General features: G+C 40.4%; 3 protein-coding genes across 3 annotated transcripts; 1 reads left to right on the top strand and 2 right to left on the bottom strand.

The window, feature by feature from the left end:
• Positions 1–212: 212 nt before the first annotated feature.
• On the top strand, positions 213–2,183 carry LOC106919219 (uncharacterized). Its single transcript, XM_014989444.2, has 4 exons — positions 213–381; positions 924–1,017; positions 1,254–1,341; positions 1,424–2,183. Exons 1-4 carry the CDS (start codon positions 282–284, stop codon positions 2,153–2,155), a joined length of 1,014 nt encoding a protein of 337 aa, XP_014844930.2. The 5' UTR covers positions 213–281; the 3' UTR covers positions 2,156–2,183.
• Positions 2,184–3,083: 900 nt separating this feature from the next.
• Positions 3,084–18,419, bottom strand: epyc (epiphycan). Its single transcript, XM_014989446.2, has 10 exons — positions 17,408–18,419; positions 13,755–13,908; positions 7,737–7,902; positions 6,878–7,402; positions 6,469–6,639; positions 6,068–6,190; positions 5,552–5,710; positions 5,192–5,394; positions 4,370–4,465; positions 3,084–4,136 (listed from the first exon to the last, which is right to left on the bottom strand). The coding sequence occupies exons 2-10, from the start codon at positions 13,899–13,901 to the stop codon at positions 3,966–3,968; spliced, it is 1,761 nt and encodes a 586-aa protein (XP_014844932.2). The 5' UTR covers positions 13,902–13,908; positions 17,408–18,419; the 3' UTR covers positions 3,084–3,965.
• Positions 18,420–20,091: 1,672 nt separating this feature from the next.
• kera (keratocan) lies at positions 20,092–22,772 on the bottom strand. The gene is made up of 3 exons (XM_014989448.2): positions 22,687–22,772; positions 21,008–21,875; positions 20,092–20,908 (listed from the first exon to the last, which is right to left on the bottom strand). Exons 2-3 carry the CDS (start codon positions 21,867–21,869, stop codon positions 20,739–20,741), a joined length of 1,032 nt encoding a protein of 343 aa, XP_014844934.2. The 5' UTR covers positions 21,870–21,875; positions 22,687–22,772; the 3' UTR covers positions 20,092–20,738.
• Positions 22,773–24,553: the final 1,781 nt, after the last annotated feature.

Genomic DNA, 24,553 nt, shown 5'->3' with positions numbered 1-24,553 from the left:
AATATGGTATAAAAATGCATTATTGACTAATTATGTTATTTAACATGTTTGAGTTCCATGTCAAATTTATTTTGCCAATGTTTGCTACTATATTAGGTATCTTTTTGACACCTAAAATGGCATTACATGAAATAATGCTTTTTGTCACCTGTGTAACAACCTCGACGGTAGATGGCGACAGAGAGATGGTTCTGCTGGCTTTTTAAACTCACGAAGAAGAAAGTAGGGACCTTCAGAAGTAGGAACACTGTTAACCACTACGAAGGACGCTTTGTTGGTAAATGTTTACAGGAAGCAGAATGGACATGACTGCACAGCCAGATCACGCCTACACCAACACCATGTGTGATGGGATTATCCCGACGGAGTTCACTTATAAAAGTAAGTGACGACGGTTTAACGAAGCTAACTATACTGGGCAGAGTTAGCTTAGGAGCAACCTAGCAAGGCAACTACATAGTGAAGTATTAACATCAGGCTTGAGTATTTATTAAAGCGACTGCAACGTATTTCAAACATTTTAGTCTGGTGTTTAGCGATATGCTAATGAGCAAAGTCTTTATGAACAAAAGTAATATTAAAAGAATTTATGCTAACTTTAGATAGTAAATTGTAAATATTAAGGCGAAGATTCGTGTCAATAGTCATCAGTACAAGTTTCCTACGTAGAGAAAACTCTGGAATTTGATTGATGAAGACAAAATGGATTTTATATAAGCATTTCTCTTGCCATGCTTTCTTACACAGATTAAAAGTTGTATCCACCCACCCACGTTTTTCCATATATTTATCCATTCATCCACCCATCTTAAATTCAAATTGAACTTTAATTCTTGCATTTTGACTCTTCGTTTTGCACTGAAAAACGTGTAGGAACCCTGTCAGTGTCTAACCCTTGTTATCCTGTTTTTTTATTTTTTCAGTGAGCAACAAAGAAATTGAAAACTTTGTGAAGTTGCGGGCCTCAAACAGTTACCTCTTCTCTGGATTGAGAAATAGTTCCAAGTGGGCATGGAGGTATGTATGCCACGCAGTTTTACCAAAAGCAACGTTTCAAAATCATCCATAACACCCAGTTCTACAATCAATGCATAAAATTTACTTTCAACAAAGGTATTTTAGAATATTTTAGATGAAACTACAATTGAAAGTGAATTAAACTTGATCAACTAACTTTTCAGCTGCTTCTTTTTTTGTACACTTATTAAACCAACTATCCTGTTGGTAATCCAGTGAAATAATATCATTTTCAGGGCCATCCTGAAACATATGGGCTTGCATCACAGGATGACCCATCGTCAAGCCTCTAAAAAATTTGAAAACCTGAAGAAGAGATACAAGGTACAGATTTGGTTGCTTTAGTTGAGTTAAAAGTTTGACCATTTTACTCTTTTTACCATTTGTTGCTTCCGCTCCTCCTCAGGAGTTGAAGAATCCCCCACCAGGAGTCAAAGTGGTGCCTCAGTCATGGCCTTTCTTCTCCCTGATGGATGATGCCATGGAGGGTCGACTGCAGAGCTCAGCCCCCATCCTCAAGGCCCTTCCTAATAACAGCAACGTTAGCGATTTTTTAATAGCACCCACACGCAAAAGGAGAAAGGTTTCCAACACGGGGGTGTCTTCTGCTGTAGATGAGGCAGCGGCTATTGCAGAGATTGACGTTCAGGTGTATGGAGATGAGGTTGAGACTGCTGCAACAGAGTTTGCAGAAAGTGAGGAGGTAAACGGTTCCATTCAAGACGTGGACATCAGCACGAACTGCGAGCCCCAAGAGAGAAAGAGTGAACAGCTGCTTATGCAAAGAGAGAAACCGTATCAGGACGTTGCGGCTCTGGACCGAGAGCGGGCGCTGCTGGACAGGGAGAGGGCGGCGACGGAGAGGGAAAGGGCCGTGATGGAAAGAGAGAGAGCGGTGATGGAGAGGGAGCGGGCCGTGATGGAGAGGGAGAAGCTGATGCTGGAGAAGGACAGAGACGCTCTGCGCAGCGAGAGGCTGACTCTGGAAAAGGAAAAAGCAAAGTGGCTGAGACTTATGGTGCAAAAAGAAAGAACGGAGGAGGTCACAGAAGATGGCAGCAAGGTGATGAACTCTGATGCAGTGGATAAAAGGGAGCGAGTTCTGTCTTTGTTGGAAAAATTGGCAGAGAACATTTAAAAATATAAAATAAAATCAATACAATGACTGTTTGCACTACCTTAACCTTTGGAGGAGAAATTACAGTGCCTTGCAGATGTGTTTATACCTGTTGAATTATTTTTCCATCCATTTTTTGTACACCCTTGTCCCTACTGGGGTCAGAAGGGTTGCTGGTGCCTATCGCCAGTGAACGTTTCGGGTGAGAGGCGGGGTCACCCTGGACAGGTCACCAGTCAGTCGCAGGGCAACACATAGACAGACGGGACACACAACCATACACACACCTACACCTACCTTGGGAGGATTTAGAGAGACCATGTTTTTAGACTGTGGGAGGAAGCCGGAGTACCCAGAGAGAACCCACACATGCACAGGGAAAACATGCAAACTGGGCCGGGAATCGAACCCAGGACCTTCTTGCTGCAAGGCAACAGTGATACCACTGTGCAGCCCTGCATTATTTTTCATTTTGTCAATTTAAAACTAAAATCTTCATAGCATTTCTATGGTAACTTTATGTAACAGACCAACACAAAATAGTGGATAGTTGTGAAGTGTCGTCTGTCTCCCAGTCGAGAGTTTTTTCAGATTTTTATTAGTAAAACATTTTAAAAAACAATGTATCATTTACCATGTATAGATTCAGTACTTTATGTTGGTTTGTCACATAAAACCCCAGTGAAACATGTTGAATTTGGTTTTTAGAGTAAAATTCAAGGCAGGTGAATAAAATTGCGCAGCACGATTGTATTCGATTCCTCAAGTGGATGTTTGCGATCCAGCATATTGTTCCAAATGTGGATGTTTTGCAACGAATGCAGACATATTTATGGTTATATGTTTCTTTTCTATTTTATGTTGTCACAGAAGTTAAAATCTACCAACAATCTTTTTTAAGTTTTCAATAAAAAACAAAAAAAAACAAAAACATTGAGCCACCTCTAGATTGGAGAAGTCTTTGAAACGACTTTATTCTCTTGTGGTTATTCCATACAGGGCACACAATGGCAGTATTCTAAACCCGGTCCACAACCAAAAGAAACAAAAACAAAACAAAACAAACCCACCCACCACCACCTCCATAACCTAACAATAGTCTTTAATTAATCGACTCTAGACATTAGAGTTCTTGATTTAAACTATTGTGCACAGTTGAAACAGGACCTTTTCAATCAAATATAAAAAATTATGTCAGTTTGTGTAAAGAAACAAAATCTAAATATATTTATTTTATATTACAGTACAAACTTTACAACCAGAAGTTGTGTTTAAATGCGTTTGGTTTATTACGTTGCATCAATTCTCATCCAGCTCCACCTTCATTAAAGTCTTTGCTTGCATACATTGCCAAAGAAGTGTTAGTCATTAATCTTAAAATTAATATTTATTTATTTTTTACAAAGTGAACCTTTAAACAACACATTACTGGTTGGCTTTGGGAAGAGACACTGAACAGAAAAATAAACATCCGGTGAGGCTCTTTGAACAATACAGATTTGTACTTAAGTATTGACAAAATAAAAAGTTTGTGTGCTTGTGCATGTGTATTTGAGTAAAACTTTATACAATTTATATTGTGTTGGCATGAAAAATACTGAGGAACAGGAAGAAGGTAGTGTATATGTGCTTGATTGTTGGAATATCAGTCGTACTTGCTCGTTGGGCGATGCCGAACATTTCCGCGCAGATTGCACGCAGTTTTACAGATTGGCTCCATCTGTCAGCAGCATGTAGGAAACACACCTTCGGAAATGACTGGTAGTTTGAACAATGAATATAGCTTAACTCTGCATGTCAGTATGTACAAAGGAGTTTGCAGGAGTCTAAGTTAGATGAGATTCCCGATGGGTATACGGGGCAGGCAGATGTAAGCCTGCGGGGTCTTGCTGAGGTTGATGGGGTTTCCGTCCAGACGGATGTCCTCCAACGCGTTTCGGATGTAGTTGAAGTCGTTCAGGTTGCAGAACGTGTCCTCGTGCATCATCTGAATGTTGTTGCGCTGCAGCAGAACAGGCAAAAAAAAGGTTTTTCAGTCATTTAGTCTCTTGAAAATTCTGGTTGATTTAGTTCTGAAGTCTGGCAATGAACAAGGAGAGAGCTGTGCGATTTAATGATGGTTGTTCTGTTTGGAAAGACGTTTAATTCAAAGAATGCAACACCGTGCACTGAAAAATATACACCCCTCCATTAGTGAGCAGTCAGCAACAAGATATGAAGCCAGATTTGGTGTACCTGTAAGTGTAGAGAGCGTAGGCTGTCTGGTAGAGGCACTGGAATATAATCGACTTCGTTATCGGTGAGGTAAAGGTACAGCAGGCTAGTCATGTCCTGTAATCCAGAGAAGAGCAAAGATATTACTTGTTTTAACATTTCATTTGCACAACAAAACATTTTTATTTTCCATTGTAACTATCCGTATGTTATTTATAGAATAATATATAATGCTCATCATTGATTCTGCATTTATCTCATTTCAGGGCGGAACTATTGCTGCCATTGAACTTTGTGTCCTCTTCGTTTGTCTTTCAGAGAAAGTATTCATGGTTCTCTTTTTACATTTCGCTGTGTGTTTTTACCAATGGAAATAATTAACCCTTTTTTTGTGTTTCTTTCTGACAGAAAGATCAGAGGTAGTCAAGCCATTTGTTTGATTCAGCTTTGATGGAGAAGGGATGTATCTAAAATGTACAGGCTAGTAGCTGTTGAGGACTTTACTTTTCCACCCCTGTTCTAGACCGAGTCATTTACAAAATTGTTGCTGCTATTGCTTTTGCATATGCTTTGTTCTTCTTCCCTATATAAAATACAACTAGCTCTGTCTTTTCTTGGACAAAGTGGTTGCCATTAACTTGTATGATCTGCTTCTGTCGCAAAGTAATTCTGTTCACTTTTAAAACCTTTCGATGACGGATTCCCCGTTTGTTTAGAGTCAGTATTGGGAGTCTGGCTTAAAATGAGATCATGCAATGCAAAATGGGCGAGTTTGCCTCAAATTTTCTGTCAGCTCTGCAACCATACTCATTGGAAGAAATCTACTGAAGAAGGTGTACGTACTTTAAACGCCTCTTTATGAATCCCCTTTGAGCCAATGTTGTTGTGGCTGGCATCAATCAGAGTCATGGTCTCGGGAAGGGCTGGCAGCTGTGAGATGTGATTTTCTCTGATTATCACCTCCTCCAGCTCAGGCAGGCCCATAAACGTCCTGTCCTCAATAGAGGTTATTTTATTAGCAGTCAGGTCGATCTTCTTCAGCTTGTCTGGAAGGCAATAAAACACCATCCTCAGATACTCGTGCTGTGTGCTCACCGACCGCTCACACCTACTCTGGAGTTGTAAACAGTGAAAAAGGTTAGCTTCGCTTCTGGACATACCTGCTCTAATACCCAAACATTTTCATTCACACGGGACACATACTCATGTTGGCGAAGTCGGACTTGCTGATCTTCGTGATTCTGTTGTAGCGGGCGTAGAAGTGAGTAGTGTCTTTGGGCAGAGGTGGAACCCTGTTGAGCTTCAAGTCGTCACAGTAGACCGAACCGCCGAGGCATGTGCACAGCAAGCAAACGGGCAATCCTGGAAAACATCGAGAGGGAAAAGGCATGGAGGAATAGAAACAGAATTCAAATATAAATCATACAGGGCTGAAGATATTTCTTAATGTATCCCAAAAGCCCCCGTGCAGGATTGAGGCTGTTCAGAATGGTATAAACCCTCACCTCTTAACCTGAAATGACCCGTAGCCCAACATTTACACAGACGTAAGCATTTACAAATACTACAGTAAAACCATACTTTATGTGTTGAACATCTCCAGTCACAATATATTTGATGTTTTTCACTTTTTCCTTTATGCTTCATTGGTTCAACTGCCTGTTATGACTTTGATCTGTTAAAACTCCCAGTCAGGATTTTGCTCTGAATAGTACTAACCTTCATCAATAACTTCGGGCTCATCTGGCTCCTCTGGCAATGGGAAGCCAGAGGGCCCTTCTTCTACACTTGTTGTTTTCCCCTCCTCAGGGGATTTAGTTGTGGTTGGAAAAGGCTCCTCCTCTTGTTAGAGACAAGATTAGGTGTTAAAAACAGAGGTTAGATTGAGGTGGACACGGGACAGGAAGCGGCGAAGCAGTTTAGCAGTGTTAAACAAGTGTTTATGCATTTTTCTGGATTAGGATTACATGAACATCATTTTTTTTTCGGTTAATGACATGAAATGTGATTGCCAACAAGGTTAGAGAAAATACTTGAGACAAAAACCACATAAAACAAGTTAGGAGGGTGTCTAAGATCCAATCTTCCATTTTCCTTTGTCTTCAATCTTAGATACTGACCTGGTCGAATTGTCACAAGGATCACAACGTCTCCTGAGCCAGAGACACTAGGAAGTCCAGAGGTTCCAGAGACCTCTGGGTCTACAGAGCCACCAATGTCTCCCGAGGGCATCCCAGTAGCACTCAGTACCTCCTCGGGGATTTTATCCGCAGAAGGGAGAAACTCCTCCTCTTGTTAGAGCCGAGGGTTGGTGTTAGGAGTTAGAGGTTAAGAGGGACAATCAATCACACTCGCATTTAGAATGAAACAAGATGTTAGAAACTCATGATTGTGGTGGAAAAAGTTGAATACAATCATAATGTGCTGCACAAATAATTAAGGTCAACATTTAACTACATTATTGAGGAGAGCAGTTAAATGGAACAATAGTTAATTAGCACGAATCACACGCTCAGTCAAGGTACTAACCTCCAGATATCAAAGTTATCCCTGAATATCCTGACACAATAGAGTCCTCAGAGTCCCCAGAGGTTCCAGAGGCCCCAGAACTCAAAAGATCTCCAGAGAACCCAGAGCCAGACTGGTCCCCAGATACTCCGGTTTCAGAGGGGAGTTCAGTGACAACTTCAGGAAGAGAGTCTCCCGAGGCTCCAGAAAAAGCAGACCCGATGGCTGCTCCAGATCCTGAGACGTCCCCAGATATCAAGGACTCCCCAGATCCACTGGGTATAACGAACTCTTCTGGAACCCCATCTGTCAAGACCTCCCCAGATCCACTGACCACTCCACTGGCGTTAAAGAATTCTTCTGGATCCCCAGATATCAGAATAATGTCCCCAGAAAGATCCCCGGAGGCACTGGAGGCCAGTATGTCTCCTGAGACGGCAGACCCAGAGGCCCCGGAAGCTGCTGAGGTTTCTCCAGACCCCACAGAGCCTCCAAAATCCCCGGAAACATGAAGAGTATCGACCGTTGCCTGACGCAGCTCCACCTCTTGTTAGAGACAAAACGAGGTACTGATAAACAGACAGACAGGACTGAAACAGATCATTGATCAGATTTGGAGAACAATGATGATTGGGTTAAAAACATGAGAAACAGACACAGTCAACACAACACATTTAACCACTGACTGCCAGTTAAATGGGTAACATGCAAATGGGAAACAGGACTGCCGGGGTGGGTTGAGATGAAGGATGAATGGAATACCCAGTTATTCCAATAACACAATAAGAAAGGGAAATTCTAGAGCCCTCTATTAAATTGCGTGCACCCCTACGTTTAGTGGTAATATAGTTAAGATCTAAATGTATGTGCTTCTTCAGACCTTTCTCTGTGTCTGGACCCATGAGGACACCAGATCCACCAGAACCCTGAGGGACAGCTTGGGGTTTTAGAGGCGATTCTTCTTCCTCTTCCTCCTCCTTTTCTTCTGCTACTACTTCTGGTTCAGGATAGTTATAATCCGATCGATCCGGTTTCTCATTCTCTGGCTGAAAGAAAAACGCTAGCAGTGAGTCAAGACATAAAGCGTCCCGTTTCAGTCGTATTCCTAGCACTCAACTTCTTTTACCAACAAATTCTGGTTGGTTCTCATGGATTATTTTTGGTTCTCTCATAAAATGTCATTTTAAAACCGTCTTCTAACAGGGAACAGACAATATTTGCAAGAAGAATACATTCTGAGAGCCCAAACATATTTTTGAGAAAGAGTGTACTCATTGTGGGGAAAATCGTTACTCATGTTTGAGTGCCAGTCACACGCTGGTGGTGGTAAACTATTATACTGAACAGGACAAACTCCTATTACCATTGTTGCCATTCAGTTATTATTGAATAATTTTAAGTCGTGAATTTACATAAACTTTATTAGGTTCCTTTTTGATCTTCAAACCTGTTGGTGTTTGTTCCCCTTTAAGGTGCTTCCTGCTGCTTTTTGTATATTCTTCACACCTGCTCCTCATTTGTTAATCATCACACCTGTCCTGTTTCACGTTGTTTACTCCCTCAGAGTATATATAGTATCTTGATGGACGGGTTCTGTTTTCTTGCCATCCCCATTTCGTTTAGTTTTTTTAAAGAAATTTGGGAACTTTAAAGTGATTTTCTTCCCCTGACTGCCCCAGATTGTGAATTGCATGTGAAATCCTGCTTTTTCAATCACTTAAAAACCAAAGCACGTACCGTTTCCTTAATTCATGGTAGTTTTCTGGGTGACGTTCCATCAGCTACATCTAATTTTAGGTGAAATTGTGGTGTAATTTGAACTGAATACTTAATAGAATTTATCATAGAAGCCTGACCAGATTGCACATTAAAAATCTAATCTAACAAAACTGGGCACAAAATAAACTCAATGCAGGCTACTCAAAACTTTAGGAATTTTAACAACCATATTACAGAACTTTTATCACCTGCACAAAGGTCAGGAATCCAAGATGAACGTCTTATCTTTCACCACTAGATGGAAGCAAACTGTCAAAAAATGGCCTCAGATCAGATGCATTTACATCTAAAGTAAAAAATATACCTCCACTGTTAGTAATTAATACTTTCACTTGGAAATTTATATATTCTGATTCTATAAGTGTACAAAGATGTTCTCTATCAATACAAATTATTGTGCAAAATGCAAAAAACAAACAAACATACCTTACTGTTTACTACACAACTGGTTAAATATCCCAATTTTAAATGTTAGAGCTTCATGCAAACCAACAGCAAGTGAGTAGCCATTAAATTTATATTTCTTGAGACAAAAAAGTAAACATTTAAAGATAATAACCGAAATCTCTCCTCTATTCTTAACATTGCAAATCCCATCATAAGTAAAATTCTCTGCACTCATGTTTACAAAGCCAACCAGCATTAGGTTTAATGTTGGGAAACAAACAGGAAACCATGCAAAACTTTATAAATTGCAGCTTTTGAGACTTAAAAGCTCTGTGGTGTCGTAGCTGCAGTTTTTTCTTCTTTGCAGTTGCCCTTTGGTGTCCTACTGTTTGATGGAACCTGCAGTTCTATCTTTTTTCCAAATGAGGGTAATGAAATCCCACACACAGGTAGTACCTGACGCTCCAGATGACCCAACCCACTAAAATCCGTAATGGTCCTTGTGGAACCAAGACACACATGGTAGCTGCAAAGATCTGAATCTGAATCTGTGCAAGTGAGCCAACCCGAATGTCATCAGATATCAACGAGCCAAGATTTGTCATTGGAAACGAGTCCAGGGAATAGATGCTTAGTAGAACATGTAGTACCAAGAAAGCAAGCAGGAGAAATACTAGAATAGAGATATTCAGCTCTGAATGTCATGTTCTAAAGTTAGCTTACACACAGTTTGGCATACAACAAGGTAAGTCTTTGAAAAGTCATGTACAGCGTTGGTTCACTGCAGCGCTCCCCTTCATTTCCCCTTTCTCCAAAGCAAACATACATACACCTATGGGAAAAGAAGAGGTTAAAGGCTAGCGACCAAAAAATAAACAGATAAATAAAAGAAGAGCTCTGAAAGCAGCATGGGAAAATAAAATAAAACCTTGCATTAAGATGTTCAGAATGTGGAAGCAGGAACCAGAAGACTGCAGAGCTTCTGTCAATCGTTTCTGCTTGAACTGATATGAGACTGAAGGTGACCAACAAGAACCTCACTCTTACTGCCATGCATCATCATTCACACCGGACACAATGTTAAAAACAAAGAAAAATAATTAAAAATCCATGTTTGGAGGGCATTCTCTCTCTCTTGAAAACGTTTAATGGAACTTTCTATATTTAAGGATTATCATTTGAAAACGTGTAGTAAAGAGAAACTCCTTGTCAGGATGAAACAGTTTGGCGCAGCTTAAAAGTGTGCATCATTTACTTTTTAAGTACCGAAATCATTAAGTATGCTAGTTAGCCCGAGCTAACTAGCAATATCCAGCACCAGGTGGGGATGGAGCGTCATCTTTTTTTACTGTATGTTTCAAACAACAAAAGAGCAATGGTCCTTCCGAAACTTTGTACTGCACAAAACAGTATGACGCCGAATGTTTGCAGTTTTAAAGCCTTACCTGCATTTTGCAGTTTCTGAATACCTTGATATGTTTTGACTTTGTTAGACGGATCGTGCTCACCTTCCCCTTTGGCTAACCTTGGCTAGCTAGCAAACATTCTCACATTACGGGATTATTAAAAATCCTGTAGCCAAAGAAGGGTTATTTTGTCATTTGTTTTCTGGAATGGATAATATTTAAAAAATTTTTGATTTTAAGTTTTTTGTATGAGTTAAACAGACTAACGGAGTTTTAAAAATGTCCTGGGTTTGAACCCTGGTTTTGGGTCTTTTCCTGTGAACATGCAAACTCCAGGTACTTCAGCTTCTTCCCACTCCATAAACTCCATAAACATAAATCTTAGGTTATGAACGTAGGATTTTTAAAGTTGTTAGATACACGTCCCTAATTTGTGGGGTAATTATGTTCCTTTTATTGAATTTATTCAGCCAAGTCTTCTCTCAGGAAGCAAAAATTTATATATTTGTTTTGAAATGCCATTGTACTCTTTCAAGTTTGTCCACAAGTTAATGCAGCTATTCCTAGATCAAGCCCGTCTGTTCTTCAAATCAAATCATTTGACAATATGGCCATCCGTTTTGTGATCATATTAACATCTGAATATTGATCTTAGACATATTACACAAAAAACTTGATCAATATTTTCAACATTCTCAGGGGGAAACAGAACTTAGAGTAAATTGTTACTCAACTTTCCAAACAGATGCACATGGAAAGTCCTTGAGTGTTTTAGATCAGGACTGAATGCACCCATGTTAGAGAAATGTTGCTACAGTGCAAAAATATAGAAATCTGAAATTGCTTCCTGCTTCATCTCTGAGAGTGAAGAACATTGGCAAACAAAATGCATGAATGAGTCCAAAGATGGTGATTAAAGCATTCGTATGCAGCAGACTGAGGATGATTTGCTTGGATAACAATGTAGATGAGGCTTATAGTCAACTGAAAGAGACAAAACCCAGAGGGAAGGAAGGTTAATGCCAAAGTAGAGTTGGCCATGAAAAGCAAAGACTCAGCATTCCAGGGATGGAGCTCATCACCGCCTCATTTCTCCCCTGAGGTTCTATGTTTGTATATGAAAGACATTTGTTCTTCAACCCTCTGAAAGTCTGCCCTTCACATTTCTCTGCGTTATCAAGAAAGCTAAACGAGATCCTTGGTGATTTCCCCGCACTACAATTACGTGTCAAACCTTTGAGTTTATGCTACGTGGAAAGCATAGAAATTAATGTAGCCTTTGTGTTTGAAGCCAGGAGAAGTAAAATTACAATAAACCCCACAGAGCCTGAAGCAACACGCTGTATTATTCTGTTTTGCTAATTGTTATCAAATGATTTCCAAGCAAAACAGCAGTTTTCCCAACACTCGGTAATTGTGAAGTAATTCAGCCGTGCAATTTCACACTACACCACTCAGTCATGCTGATTAAAGCCTTAAAATGGCTGCGGTTACATTTCTTAGTCATTGTTTGGGGAGAAATAGAGTGGTTTTGGCTTGAAAAGGCATAAAGTCACAGTAAACGTGCCTTACAAAACAACTAAAATTGGTTTAGATTATGTTTAAGCTGGTTGTTCGATGGCGAGCCACGTGAAAAGTTTATGTAGAGGGTTTGTTTTATTGAGGAAGCCTGGCCAGTTTCCTTGGTCGGTGATGCTGGTTAAACGCAGCATTGCCACATCAGAATCAACTTAAACATGACTTAGCTTAAGCTGCTGGGAGCCATTTTTAATTTGCTCTTGTCATTAGCACATCTCAACTGCAACCCGTTCTTGTGGTAACAATAGGCCTATAGCAATTTAACAGTGAATCTACAAAAGCAGCAGTATAGCATGTTGTATTTTTTAAAGTCAACATACTAACATGTTGCCGTGGCAACATTAGAAAAGTCACAGCTTAAAATAGCTTTTTTTTTTACTTTTCCATTTTGTGAAAAAGCTAGTGTACTGCAGCACAACTTTAACTGCTTTGAGATTGGTTTATTTTAACTGATTGTTATTTTCTGACCACTCCTTGTATTTTTTTTATAATGGCTCTGTTAAAGCCTTTTGAAGAGAGTATTCACTCTCTGGCTACTTTTGTCGGGCGCTAGTGCCAAATCGGACTCCCTTTTGCCTTCAGGACAAGTTGTTTGAATGATTCCTCAGGTTTTATTCCATACTGACATTTGCCAGGTGAACATCCATGATGTTTCACTACTTCCCAAAGGTGACCTATCGTATTGAAATGTAATCCAGCACCTTTGTATTCCATTGTGGAATAATGAACTCACTGAGAAGAAAGTTGTTTGGGATTAATTGAGCTTTGCCATTTGGTGCACTTTTCTGTTAGAAAACGGATGAACTATGATCATAACAGGATAGTTAGAGTTAGTTTGTGGTATTTATATAGTATTCAATAATTAGATTTACCATTCTGATAAGTCATTTCCATTGAATGGCTACTCACTGGATGCTTTCTCTCTCTTTTTTTGGGACATTCTTGGCAAACACAATGGTTTTTCTAAAAAAATCTGTATTTTCTGAACCTGTCTGGCAACAACAACCTTCAAAGTCACTTATATCCACTCTTTCCGATTCCAATGCTCATTTTGAACTCCAGCTAGTCCCCATGTCTAGATGCCTAAATGCATTGTGATTAGCTGATTTGGTATTTTATAAGCAATTTAAGTAAGTTTATATTATAACCATTGGGTGCAAGGGATGCTTTTTTTTGTCTTAGCTGTACCTTTCTACTTTACATTTATTTTAAAATAGAAGTGTGCTTATTTGCAAGAGTAACTAAAATCCCAGCCTTCAACAAAAACTCAAGTCTAGGGGCAAAGAAGAATGAGGCTCTTATCGGGGCCAACTCATTTATTTTCCAGCTGAAACGGCTCCAGGTGCATGCAGGATTCTGGGGCATTGACCCTCTAACGGTGGCTGGCCAAAGTATAAACTGAGGAATGTTTGGCTCAATTGTACAGAAATAAATCTGTCAATGCTCCAAATCACTCCAGTTGCCATCTGCAGCATTCCAGTCTGCTCAAAGAACCCCATGACCTCAGCCCACAACCACACGTTCAACAAAAACGCCGCTTTAATTGAAAAATTAACCATCGTTTGTTGGTTTTGTTACAACCTTTGTTGTAACAAATGAGATGTCCAAAAATGGCAGCATCTCATGCACTGATTCATCAAATGTAAACTGATGGTGAAGGAATAAAATACTTTAATTTTCAAACGTTAAATAAAAGCTAAGGCGTTTGTGCAGATTGTGAAAGCTTGTGCACAGCTAGAACCTCTTACCTCCCCATACTCATAGTTATCTTCAACATTGTTTTCTCTTTCATCATAGTCGTACGAGTCAAAGTCCACCTGCCGGGAAAATCTGGGGCTGGCCGCCACCGCTTTGAGGACGAAGAGTCCGAACACGAGCCACAAAAAGATCCTCATGGTCCACCTGTACAACAACAGAGTAGCAGAATTAAACAGAGGTTTCTTCACTTTATTGGTTGCTTAACAAGTACAGTTTTTATGTTGCACGCGAGTATTTTTGTGGCGTAAATTTTTTACGAGAATATAAAGTGAATACAACTGGAATTGAAAGCCTGTTACAGTGACAAAGACTGAGGTTTTGACCTCGTTCCCTGACCACTAAGGTCACTGATCTTATTATGGAGGCGCAGACAGATACGGGACCAAAGGGCAAGGCGTTCTATTTCTGGTTAAACCAGTTTCATAATTTCATCGAGGAGCTCTTACGCCTCAGTTCACCTCTCCTTTTTATGGGAGACAGAGTGAAAGTCACTGTTTGACTTGTCGGGTTCTTTCTCCTAAACCAAAACACATTTATATCATCGTCAACTAAGACATTCATAATCTATTTCATAAAAAAAAATAAAATAAAAAAAAAAGCAATCTATATCCACTATTTTCTGGTACCTGATGGTTTCATGTTTTACTAAATGGTAATTACTTGACCACAGCTGAAACCATGGCAACAGAAATGTGAGGAATTGTTTGTTTGATGGCACACATAATGATCCGTTTGTGATCAGAGGAGATGATTTAATATGCGACAGATTAAGTTATTGTAATTGTTTTGCACCATTTTCTGGTTGGACTCAGACACGGTAAATATTTATCCCAGCATTGCTTTAGTGTGGTTCGAAACAATCAGTGTGTTCATTTCTCATCAAGGTAAATGTTGAATTTTACACTTCCAGCATTATGTCTTTGGCACTTTTGTACTTTAACAACAAATGTCTAATAACTACAACTTTTACCCAACCAAAGTACTGCATTATTGTGAAGTAGAAGGAAGTGATTCAAATGTTTCTTTAAAATTCATACAAATAAGAACCTGTAAAGTTGGGCAGACATTTGTGTTCAGCCCGATGCTGCTTGTCTTTGCCTTCTCCGTAGCTCCATGTGGACATTTGGACTCATTTAAAGGCTTCCCTCGTACCGTTACCTTTCACAGAGTCCTATTTATTCTCCACTTCTTGAAGAAAAACACCCCAAAGCCTGACACCGCCACTACCATGCGTCACAGTGTGACATTTTCACACAAAAGGTCAAAAGTTTTCGGTTTTACTTCATCGTGCCAACAGACTTTCTTCCTAATGGTTGCTGTATTTAATGCATGACTGGTAGATACGAAAATGAATGACAAAATTTCAGATTTACAAAGCGCAACACTTATTTCAGTCTCCCAAGCATCTCTTCATATTCTCCAGAATTTCCGAGTCTTTAAACTGCTCCTCTGATTGATATGCTTGTTGTCTGACCTGTCTGTCTACTTGGATGGCTTTATATTACGATATGCGGGATTTCTAAAAAAAAAAAAAAGAAGTTTGTTTATCAGAGGAAAGTGGGTTGAATCCCAATGCATGCCACACTTTGTGACTGGTCTTGCATAAATTCCTAATAAAAACACTGGAGTTTGTGGTAAGGTCTTTGGAAGGCTCTGTAAAGTGTTTATTCCAAATTTGCTGAAGGAATAGCAAACAGATTCTGTTCAGTTATGTGAATAAATTATCAAGAAAACATATTTCCACTCTGCATAAACAATGGTGAAAACACAGGCAACCTGGAAAATGGCTTTCATAACACTGGCACCAAAAAATGTTTGGACTGTCCTAAATTATGTAAGCCTTTCTGCAGTTGAATATAAATGGCCTTTGTTGTCCCACAGAGGGGAAATTTAGTTGTAATAAAATAAGCACACAGCTTTGAAATGTCTGGGATTTTACCCATAAAGTTTTTAAGAATTTTTCCCAATCAGACAAAAATATTTTACCTGCAGCTACAAAAATCTCAACAGAGACATTTTTAAAATAAACATGAATCATTTTCAACACGGCTGTCCCCTTTGCATGTCCTGACCTAGAGAGCAACTGCTCATGATCCTGTTATTTCCTCTGGAGCCGTTAAGTTCATGAATTACTCCAAAGCGGAAAGCACTAATAAGATTAGCATATGTTAATTACTGCCTAATAAGGTTAACTCCTTACAGACCTGGGATTTAGGATTAAAAGACTGAAAACATTTCAATGTGTCGGCACTCAAGACCCAGTGATGGCACTGTGGGAGCTGAGAGAGGGAGTCCTCCAGGCCAGGGCAGAGAAACGGTGAGCAAGGAGAGGGAGAAGAAGAAAAGAGGAGCGCCATGGAGAGGGAAACACAGACAAGATGTTGGCCCTCAGGGTTAGATGGAGAAAGTGCAGTTAAAAAAAAAAAAGTTGAGTCCGGGCGAGTAAGTGAGAAAAAAGGAGAGGTGAGAGAGGTTTCTGCGCTAACCCGACCCCTCGGCCTTCACAGAGAGCCTTTATGGAGGCCTGCTAGTCTCAGCACTCAAACTCCAAATTCCACCGAGGTTTGTGGACAGGATGGCAGCAACCTGCTGCAGCTCATGAGGAAAAGCTCCATTCAGCAGAGACGGGGCTTAGGCACACACACACACACACGCACGCACGCACGCACGCACGCACGCACGCACGCACGCACACACACACACGCAGATGCACACACACTTATTCATGCATGCAGTTGGAAAGATGCAACCCTCACACATCTATCTTTCAGTGGCAGAAAACCAATAAACTGCAGCTATTTTGGAACGAGGGCACACAAAAACAATCATGAAATGCTTATCCAGTTTATTTTTTGCACATCACCACAATAAAACACGGATTATAATATCGGTCCCTTCTCTGACTTCACCATGAACTTGATGCACTTTGCTGAAGGGAGTCGACTGGTTGGCATTGCTACAGAAATGGACCGATCAGGAGAAATCCAGCACAGCTAGACTGAAAGAAGGACTTTTCTAAAGACAACACAGAGCTTGGCTTTTATACAGGCCATCACAGCGTACAGTGTGTGGAAGCTGTGTTTGTGTCTTTCCTCTAGACTGCCTCCTTGTTATGTTTGGCCACACGTTGGGCATGCCTGATATCCAGCGATTCTACCTTTTCTCCCTCAGAAGCCTCAAGCAGACCCAGTGATATTCCCTCTGATGGAGAGCATAAACGGCCACACTCACACTAACATCATGGTTTTGTGAGTGTAAAGGTTTTTTTTTTTTGTTAAAAGCCCGAAAAATCATTCGTGCAAATAATTTGCAACAACATTCCAAAGATCTTTGCTGCAGAACCACCTGTGCCTGGGAGGACTTGTGCATAGAAGAACTGCAATTTAGCAGCTTCAAGTTTGAGCGTGCAATTTCTGAAATTATGAGCCCCATTCCCCCTACAACCCATTCTTGACGTTTCGCGTAAGTGAATGAAATTACCAGTAAGATAAAAAGACGTGAACGCGAGGCATCTAACCCAAGCCGGTTGGTGTTGCGGCACCTGTTTAAAACCTGACTACCACTGTTTTTAAAAGGGTTAACCATGCACCTCAGCCTGCCTAATCCCCGCTACCAGCATGAACACAGCAGTAAGAATGCTTACCTCTGTCTCCTGCTTTCCCAAATGGTCCCTTCAGCCGTGATGGAGATGCTGAGGGCTCCGAGACTTGGCCAATGGTGAGAGGTCACACAGGTAGCCTTGAAGAAGAGGGGAGTGTAGGTGATGGTGGGGTGAGGGGGAAAAGATGGCTGCAGATGTGACAAGTGTCTAAGTGTAAGTGTGTGTGTGTGTATGTGTAGGTCTGTGTGGACCCGAGTGCCCTGCCGCTTATGTGTGAAGGTAGGCACTGAGACTGATTGGACAGGAGCAATTGCTTTTGGTCACTCTGAGTGCAGCCCCCCCGGCCTCACCCCCCTCGTGCCGTACACCCGCTTGCACAATCGCCTCAAACGGGACACACACACTTCAGACACAAAGGGAAATGGAGAGCAACCAGGAAGTGGTGGCTTATCCCTTACAAGCGTACCTTCTATTTTTTTTTTTTTTTTTTTTGTCGAATCAAACTGAAATATTTGTCCTTCTTTTCCTGAGGTGAAACTCTGGCATGTGTTGCTTTCATGTGCGAGGGATCCATGAGGCCCTTCTGCACAATGGGACCTCTGTGAGGAGCTATGTTAGCATGGTGCTGAGAGGAAGTCCCAGCTCAGAGGACGCTCTCTGCCCTCCCTCCTTTATAGGTGAGGCAGATTTCTCTTTGCGTCGTCGCTTGCTCAGATCAACGGAAACCCAAGATAAATTCTTTTTATTTTCCTTTTCCAGCAAGAAGGCGCAGCAGCAATCACAAACGGTTATCAGACACTTTGTCCGCCTGTTCACTTCAGCCGACCTTGAGCCTGACTCTTTAATTCAGTTACAATAAACCACTAATTTAACTCTTTCAACATAGTAATTGTTCTATGATCTTTTTGTTGTACTATGTTGCTTATGTTTAGGTCACTGTTAATAATCTGCTGCTGCACAACATTTCTTTAAGTTCATATTTGGAAATATAATACATTTTTCATTTCATTCTTCTTTCTGTAGTTGCACCAAAATCCATTTCTGATTGGCTGCTTGGTGCCTTGCGGCGACAACACTGCACTGAAACAGACACAAGAGAACCCGGTGAGAAACCATGCACAGCCCAAAGCCAGGACTGATCACTATGTAGTGATTCAGTGGAAGCAATTGTTTTTGTCCACATAATACTCAATGGTGTGTTCCATCGTGATGGACTGGAGATTTCCCAGGATCTATTGCCTCTGGATCACTGACTGATGGAGACAGGCGCCATGACATGTAACAGTATGCACCGAAAAACCAATCCTGTCCCAATAAGAGAATTGAACAACAGATATAGTTGGGCAAAAGACTGACACCTTGTACCATATCTGGTGTTTTTTGATACGAAATGTCCTGAAGGCTCCAAAATTTGGCCCTCTCTTGTTTCAATCCTCATTCCACAAAGTAATACTCCAATTTCCTCCAGTTGTGGGGGGAAGGGGGGGAGGAGAAATATGCCCTCCTTCTATTAAATAATAATTCAGGGGAGAAGTAGAATAATTAAAATTTTCGATAGTTTTCAAAGATTACAAGATTGGTTTGCTTTACTCACATTGATGTAAGTGAAGTAGGTTTTCATGATCTTTTTTTAGTCCTTTTTTAACGTGTAAAGAGAACACACACACGTATATTTCCCCAGAGTTTTGTCTCAACATGCTGCCTCTTCCACTCATCCCACAGTAACTCTAAACCTTCTGATGAGTGAGAGACAAAGGGCGGAGTGGGAAAGCTGGAAATCTGTCTGCACCTGCTATATGAGCTAAGATTTCTATCCAGAAGCTTTTCTTTTCCATTTTAAGTTTCTAAATGAGGAAGAGGATCAAATGAAATCTTCAAAGTACCATCTCTTGAGAGGGCGATGGATAGATTGCATGACAGAGTAACTTGTGTGACACATGAAATGCTCCAAGTTGATCTCGTTTGTTAAACTGTTCATTATGGCTCTGTTTAATTTCAGTTGCCCAGCAGTAAAAGTATACTGCTAGCCTGACTCAAATGGCTTATGATGCCTAATCCTGGCGAAATCTCTTGAGATTTTTTTGGGAAAAGGACCAGCTAAGTGTTTTTGAAGTTTTCCACTGTAAACAGTTATTGCACAATTTGAGGTTCAAGCAGCGGCAGAACTAGAATATTATGGTGTGTAAAACAACTTTTCTTTTGTTGCCACAGTAAAACATTCTGTTTAGTAACATTTCTGGCTAGAAAAACTCTAGCTGTATCTGTGTTAAGCTGCTGACCACAGGCAGATTACATAGCCTGACTAGCTAGCCAGCTAGTGTGGCTGTATTGTGTAGTAAACTCTTGAAAACTAGTATTGAATTTATCTGGTGTTCCTTCTACATTTATATATATTTACTTCACCTAAAGCACCCATGGTTCTGTGACACAACCAGTGACAGCCTTTAATGAACTTCCCTGCTGCTGTCAGTGTTTCAAGTGTTATGCTAACACTAGCATGCTAATGCTATTGCTCAAAATCGATTTCAGTATTGTGTGTGGACTTTGCAGACAAAATTATGCAATGTTTTTTTGTAGAACTGGTGAAACTGACAGACAATTGGACAGAACAATAACAGATATAAGTATATAAAGGTACGCTAACAGGTACACAAAATTTGGTAGATATTTAATCTTCATGTAAGTGTTGCGAAAACAAAAAAATAACAAAAAACACAATTGCATGATCACATGTTCATTCTAAGTTTTATTGAAGATAATTTAAGATGAAAACCCTTGCACAATGTATTCAGAAAAAATGACCAGAATGTTAAAAATAAGTTGGCAAATATTCACATTTTTGTGTACAAAACAAGAAGTAATGTTGGCCATGAGCATTCACAGGATTCAAATTCTTAGCCAATATTAAATAAAAATAAATTACCAACAGTATATATATTTCTGCACACTTGACAGATCGTCTTTTAAAAACCAAATAAAAACACCAAATCTACAAATATAAAGTGTAAAAAAAACAAAACAAAAAACTGAGAATATGGATATTGCAACTTTTTGAAATTCAGTCCCAAATCTCACCATATCCCATTCTGTATTTATTTACACACAAGTTCAGGGGTCTACTGACTGGTATCTTCACTGACATAAGGCACAGCTAATGGTCAGCAAATATTATATCAAAAACATCTATTGATCAGTGTGCTTTTTTCCAGATTTTATTTCTTTTTATTACTTGAAAGACTTTCCAAGATGAAACAATGGAAAGCTTAATGTCAGTGGATGACTTTTCAAGTTTCATTGACTGGAACAACATCCACTTCATTTCAATAATTGTGCAGAAAGTCATTTAGCTTACAACACATTATTGGTTTTCTGTTTAGATAACAATAGACCTCAGGAGGCGAAAGCACAAGACGACATCCCTGGGAATCGGTGGACTGATCTCATTGCCATCCAGTCGGAGGTAGCGAAGTCTTGGCACGCCGTCGTTCGTCGAGTCGTCCAGAGAATCAACAGAAACGGGACACACGCTAGAGCCATTCACATCTGGAAAAGAGTAAGTGGAAGTGCAACAAGACATTTAGATTCACGTACTACAAATCAAGATTCCCAAAACACCTTTTATTTTCTTCATCTAACACTTACTTGCAATCTTGTTGTGGTCAAGGTAGAGGTGTTCAAGGCCTGAGGGAATGACTGGAACCTCGGTCAGCTGATTGTGAGACAACTGCAGGTCCAGCATGCTGGAGATATTAAAAATGTCTTTTGGAATCCCAGTGCTGCCGAGCTTGTTGTGGTTGAGCCTCAGAAATGCCATTTTGGGCAAACTTTTGAAGTAGTCAGCAGGAATCTTTTCAATGTTGTTACCGTCGAGAAAAAGCTGGGTGGTGGTAGGCGGCAGTCCAAGGGGCATGCTACTCAGCTGGTTCTTGGCTAAATTGATCTGGACCAGGCTGGTGAGGCCCTTTAGGCTCACTTCAGTGACGCCGTCATCCATCAGCTTGTTCCCCTGGAGGTCCAGCAAGTTTAGCTTGTCCAGGCCAACAAACACACCGGCTGGAATCTTGGAGATGCGATTGCGAGAGAGGCGTAGATGCTCCAGGCTGACTGGCAGTGGTGAAGGAACAGTGGACAGGAGGTTGTCATCCATGTACAAGTGGGCCAGATGTTTCATCCCACCTAGGACACCTTCGCCTACTTTGTCACTTGTAATTTTGTTGCGGTTTAGGTTTATCCAGCGCAGCTGTGTTGCATTCTGCAGCGCATCTAACGGCATCGTTTCAATCAGATTGTTCTGCAGGTAGAGATACCAGGTGTAAGGGGGGATCTTGGGGATGCTCTTCAGCCCTTTGTTGTCACAGTAAACGGCTCGAGGGAAGTTTTGGGGGCAGTTGCACTCCCTGGGGCAGGCTTGTATTTGGGCAAGGAGTTCCTCGTAAGGCATGTCCTGGCTGATGGCTCGTGTTACCAGGCACAAAATAACCAAAATCTTCTGGAGACCAGCCATGTTGACCTATGTTTGAAAGAGAAAATATAACACATAAGTCAAATAGGAAACCAAAATTTCATTAATTTAGTTGCTGTTGAGCAATCAAATCTTCTGTAGGGACTTTGCTGACGAGAGGACTTTAGATACAGCATCGGCTTCAAAAGAAGAGGTTAAAAGACTGGGTCAACATTAATTGCTTTTGACGAGTCAGTAGAAAGATGCTGCTTGTTCAGTTGTAATTGGAAAAAAAACCTTACTACAAAGCTCACTACACAGCTTTTTTAGCTGACGTATTGAGACATACAAAAAAAGAAATATGCAATTTGTAGGGATTAGAGTTCAGTGACTCACCGTGAACATGCTAATAAAGAAGCATTACAAGCAAAAATCACAAGAAGAATGAACAAGGGCTAGCAGAGGTCTCGTCGGCTCCTGTCAGTCCTCCCCTTTAAACTTTCGCTTGATTTGTCTCAGCTACCATCTGTTGCTTGTTTAAATTCTTGATGCGCTCCATGTTTGTCTGGAACTCATTTTGCATAGGGCATACTTTTCCCTGGATGAGCTCACTTCAAAGACAAAGCTGAATCACCCCTTTTTCAGAGCTGTGCCTGTGGTCAGAAAGACCAAAGCTTTTGACTTTAGTTTGTACACAAGGTGTCGTGCAAATGTCATTCCACCGAGCATCAATGGGAACTGCTAGACAAAACAATCAACGACAAATGGAATACAAAATCGTTTCTATCACAGAATCGTGAGTTTCATTCTAATAAACATCTCCACCTATAATCACAGGGAAGCATGACTGATCTCTCTTCTTCTCAGAAGCTCATCTTACCTTTAGTTCTCTAAAGTTTTCTTTGCAATGTCCTTCCTCAGTAAGTGATCAAGCGTGGTCTGAAATGACAGGGATGCTCGTCTTAGTCCCCTGTATTTGTACCAGAGCCTGCTTCATTCAACATGTGCCAACCTGTCACTCAGGATGACCTTAAAGCCCTTCTTAGCCAATCAGATGACCCAAACAAAGGAGGTCATAATCCCCTAGAGTTGTACGGGTTGTTAAGTGTTTTTAATGCTCAGTGACATGGCCCACTTTGCTTAGATGTACTTGTTCTTGGATTGCTAATGTCCACATGGACAGGCCTTTGTCCTCATGCAGGAATGACCGATCTTAAATAAATCCAGTGCCCCTTATCAACTTCTAAGCTAAATTTGTGGGTAATTTATTGAGAGGGCAATCAGGATCAATTACTCTGCAAGTTGCATAGTTTATCTGCTTACAGACAACAGCGAACGTAGTGTCTAAACACAAAGTCAGTGTAATGGGTAGAGACGTCTGTATCCCAACATGGAAATTAACTAAACAGAGTTTAAAAGTTATCCAACAAGACAGCCTGTCTGCCAGGACGGTGAAAACAGGACACCATGGTCAATGCTGGAGGACAAACTTCGGAAAAATAAAGCACATATAACTGATATTATTACAACTGATATATTCACAACAAATTAAACCCTGATTTCACTTGTCAGGAATTCCTGTGTGTTAATTTTTCACACTGCTGATTTCACCTGCTTCTCTCCATTTCTTTTTGCAATGGCTGCCTATAAAGTTTTTTTCCCAGATAAACATGATCTAGTGACTGTCTTTCCTATTCAGTCATTAATGAATATCTTGCTTTTATTAATTATTTTTTTGTTTGGTGTAAGTTCTCCAACTAATGATTTTGTGTTTAGCTATGTCTGTTTCCATTAACCGTTACACTCCTGGTCTAGTGATACTGTAACCTGAGTGAATGTTGAAGCTATTGCTGAAATCATCAATCTGTAATTTGGTTAGTACAACTGGTTCAATGATGCTGTGGTTCCCTTTTCCTGAATGGAGTAATTGAAGGCAGAGTTGTTGCCAAAAACTGCATATTCTTTGTTTTTCCTTTTCCCAAAGTGTTCCTGACCCAGTGTTTCTTTCACGAATTAAGCAATAGGCTGAACTATTACTGCACTTTACTCTTGCAGTAGTCACGGACCAATACTTGAAAATGCTTCCTATCCTTTTGACTCCCAGTCGGTTTCAGCAAACGGCTCGTCATACTGAGCCCGGTTCTGCTGGAGGTTTCTTCCTGTTTAAATGGACTGGATCCCGTCTGCTGCGAAGCTAGAGTCAGTTGGGATCCCGATGTTGTGTAACATTTTACCAGTTGGCATGCAGTGATTTAAATTGAACTGGAATGTTCATGTAACTGGATCTAAATTGACCTAAATAGAACCGAATTTGTTAAAATGTGCCGGATTGATTTGACTAAATTCTATATAATTGATATCATTTTGAACAGTTTGTCTTGTGAAGTGAATTCAATTTGATATTTGATATTAATTTTTCAAGGATTTCAGGTTTTCTGGGGTTGGGATGTGTTATCTTGCCCAGATGAGCTAATATAACATCAAGCACGGAAATGAAAAAAAGTCCAAGTTGAACACATTAGCTGCTGGCGCAAGAGGTAACGGTTTTACTGGACTGACGTCATAATTAAGTTTACGAGATTTTGCTTCGGGCATAAAATGCAAATTCTTTTGCAGAGCTGAGTTTACATCAAGCTTAATGGCCTTTTAACATGCAGGCGTGAGACTGTGCTAATTTCTGACGATGACGGCAAAGGATCAAATGCGAGATAATCCCTGCCAACCTGTGAGGATAGGAGCAACACTTA

The sequence above is a fragment of the Poecilia mexicana genome, unplaced genomic scaffold (assembly GCF_051168715.1).
Source record: "Poecilia mexicana isolate PSO_F unplaced genomic scaffold, ASM5116871v1 scaffold_23, whole genome shotgun sequence".
NCBI lineage: Eukaryota > Metazoa > Chordata > Actinopteri > Cyprinodontiformes > Poeciliidae > Poecilia > Poecilia mexicana.
This window is presented reverse-complemented; position numbering and strand designations above follow the sequence as displayed.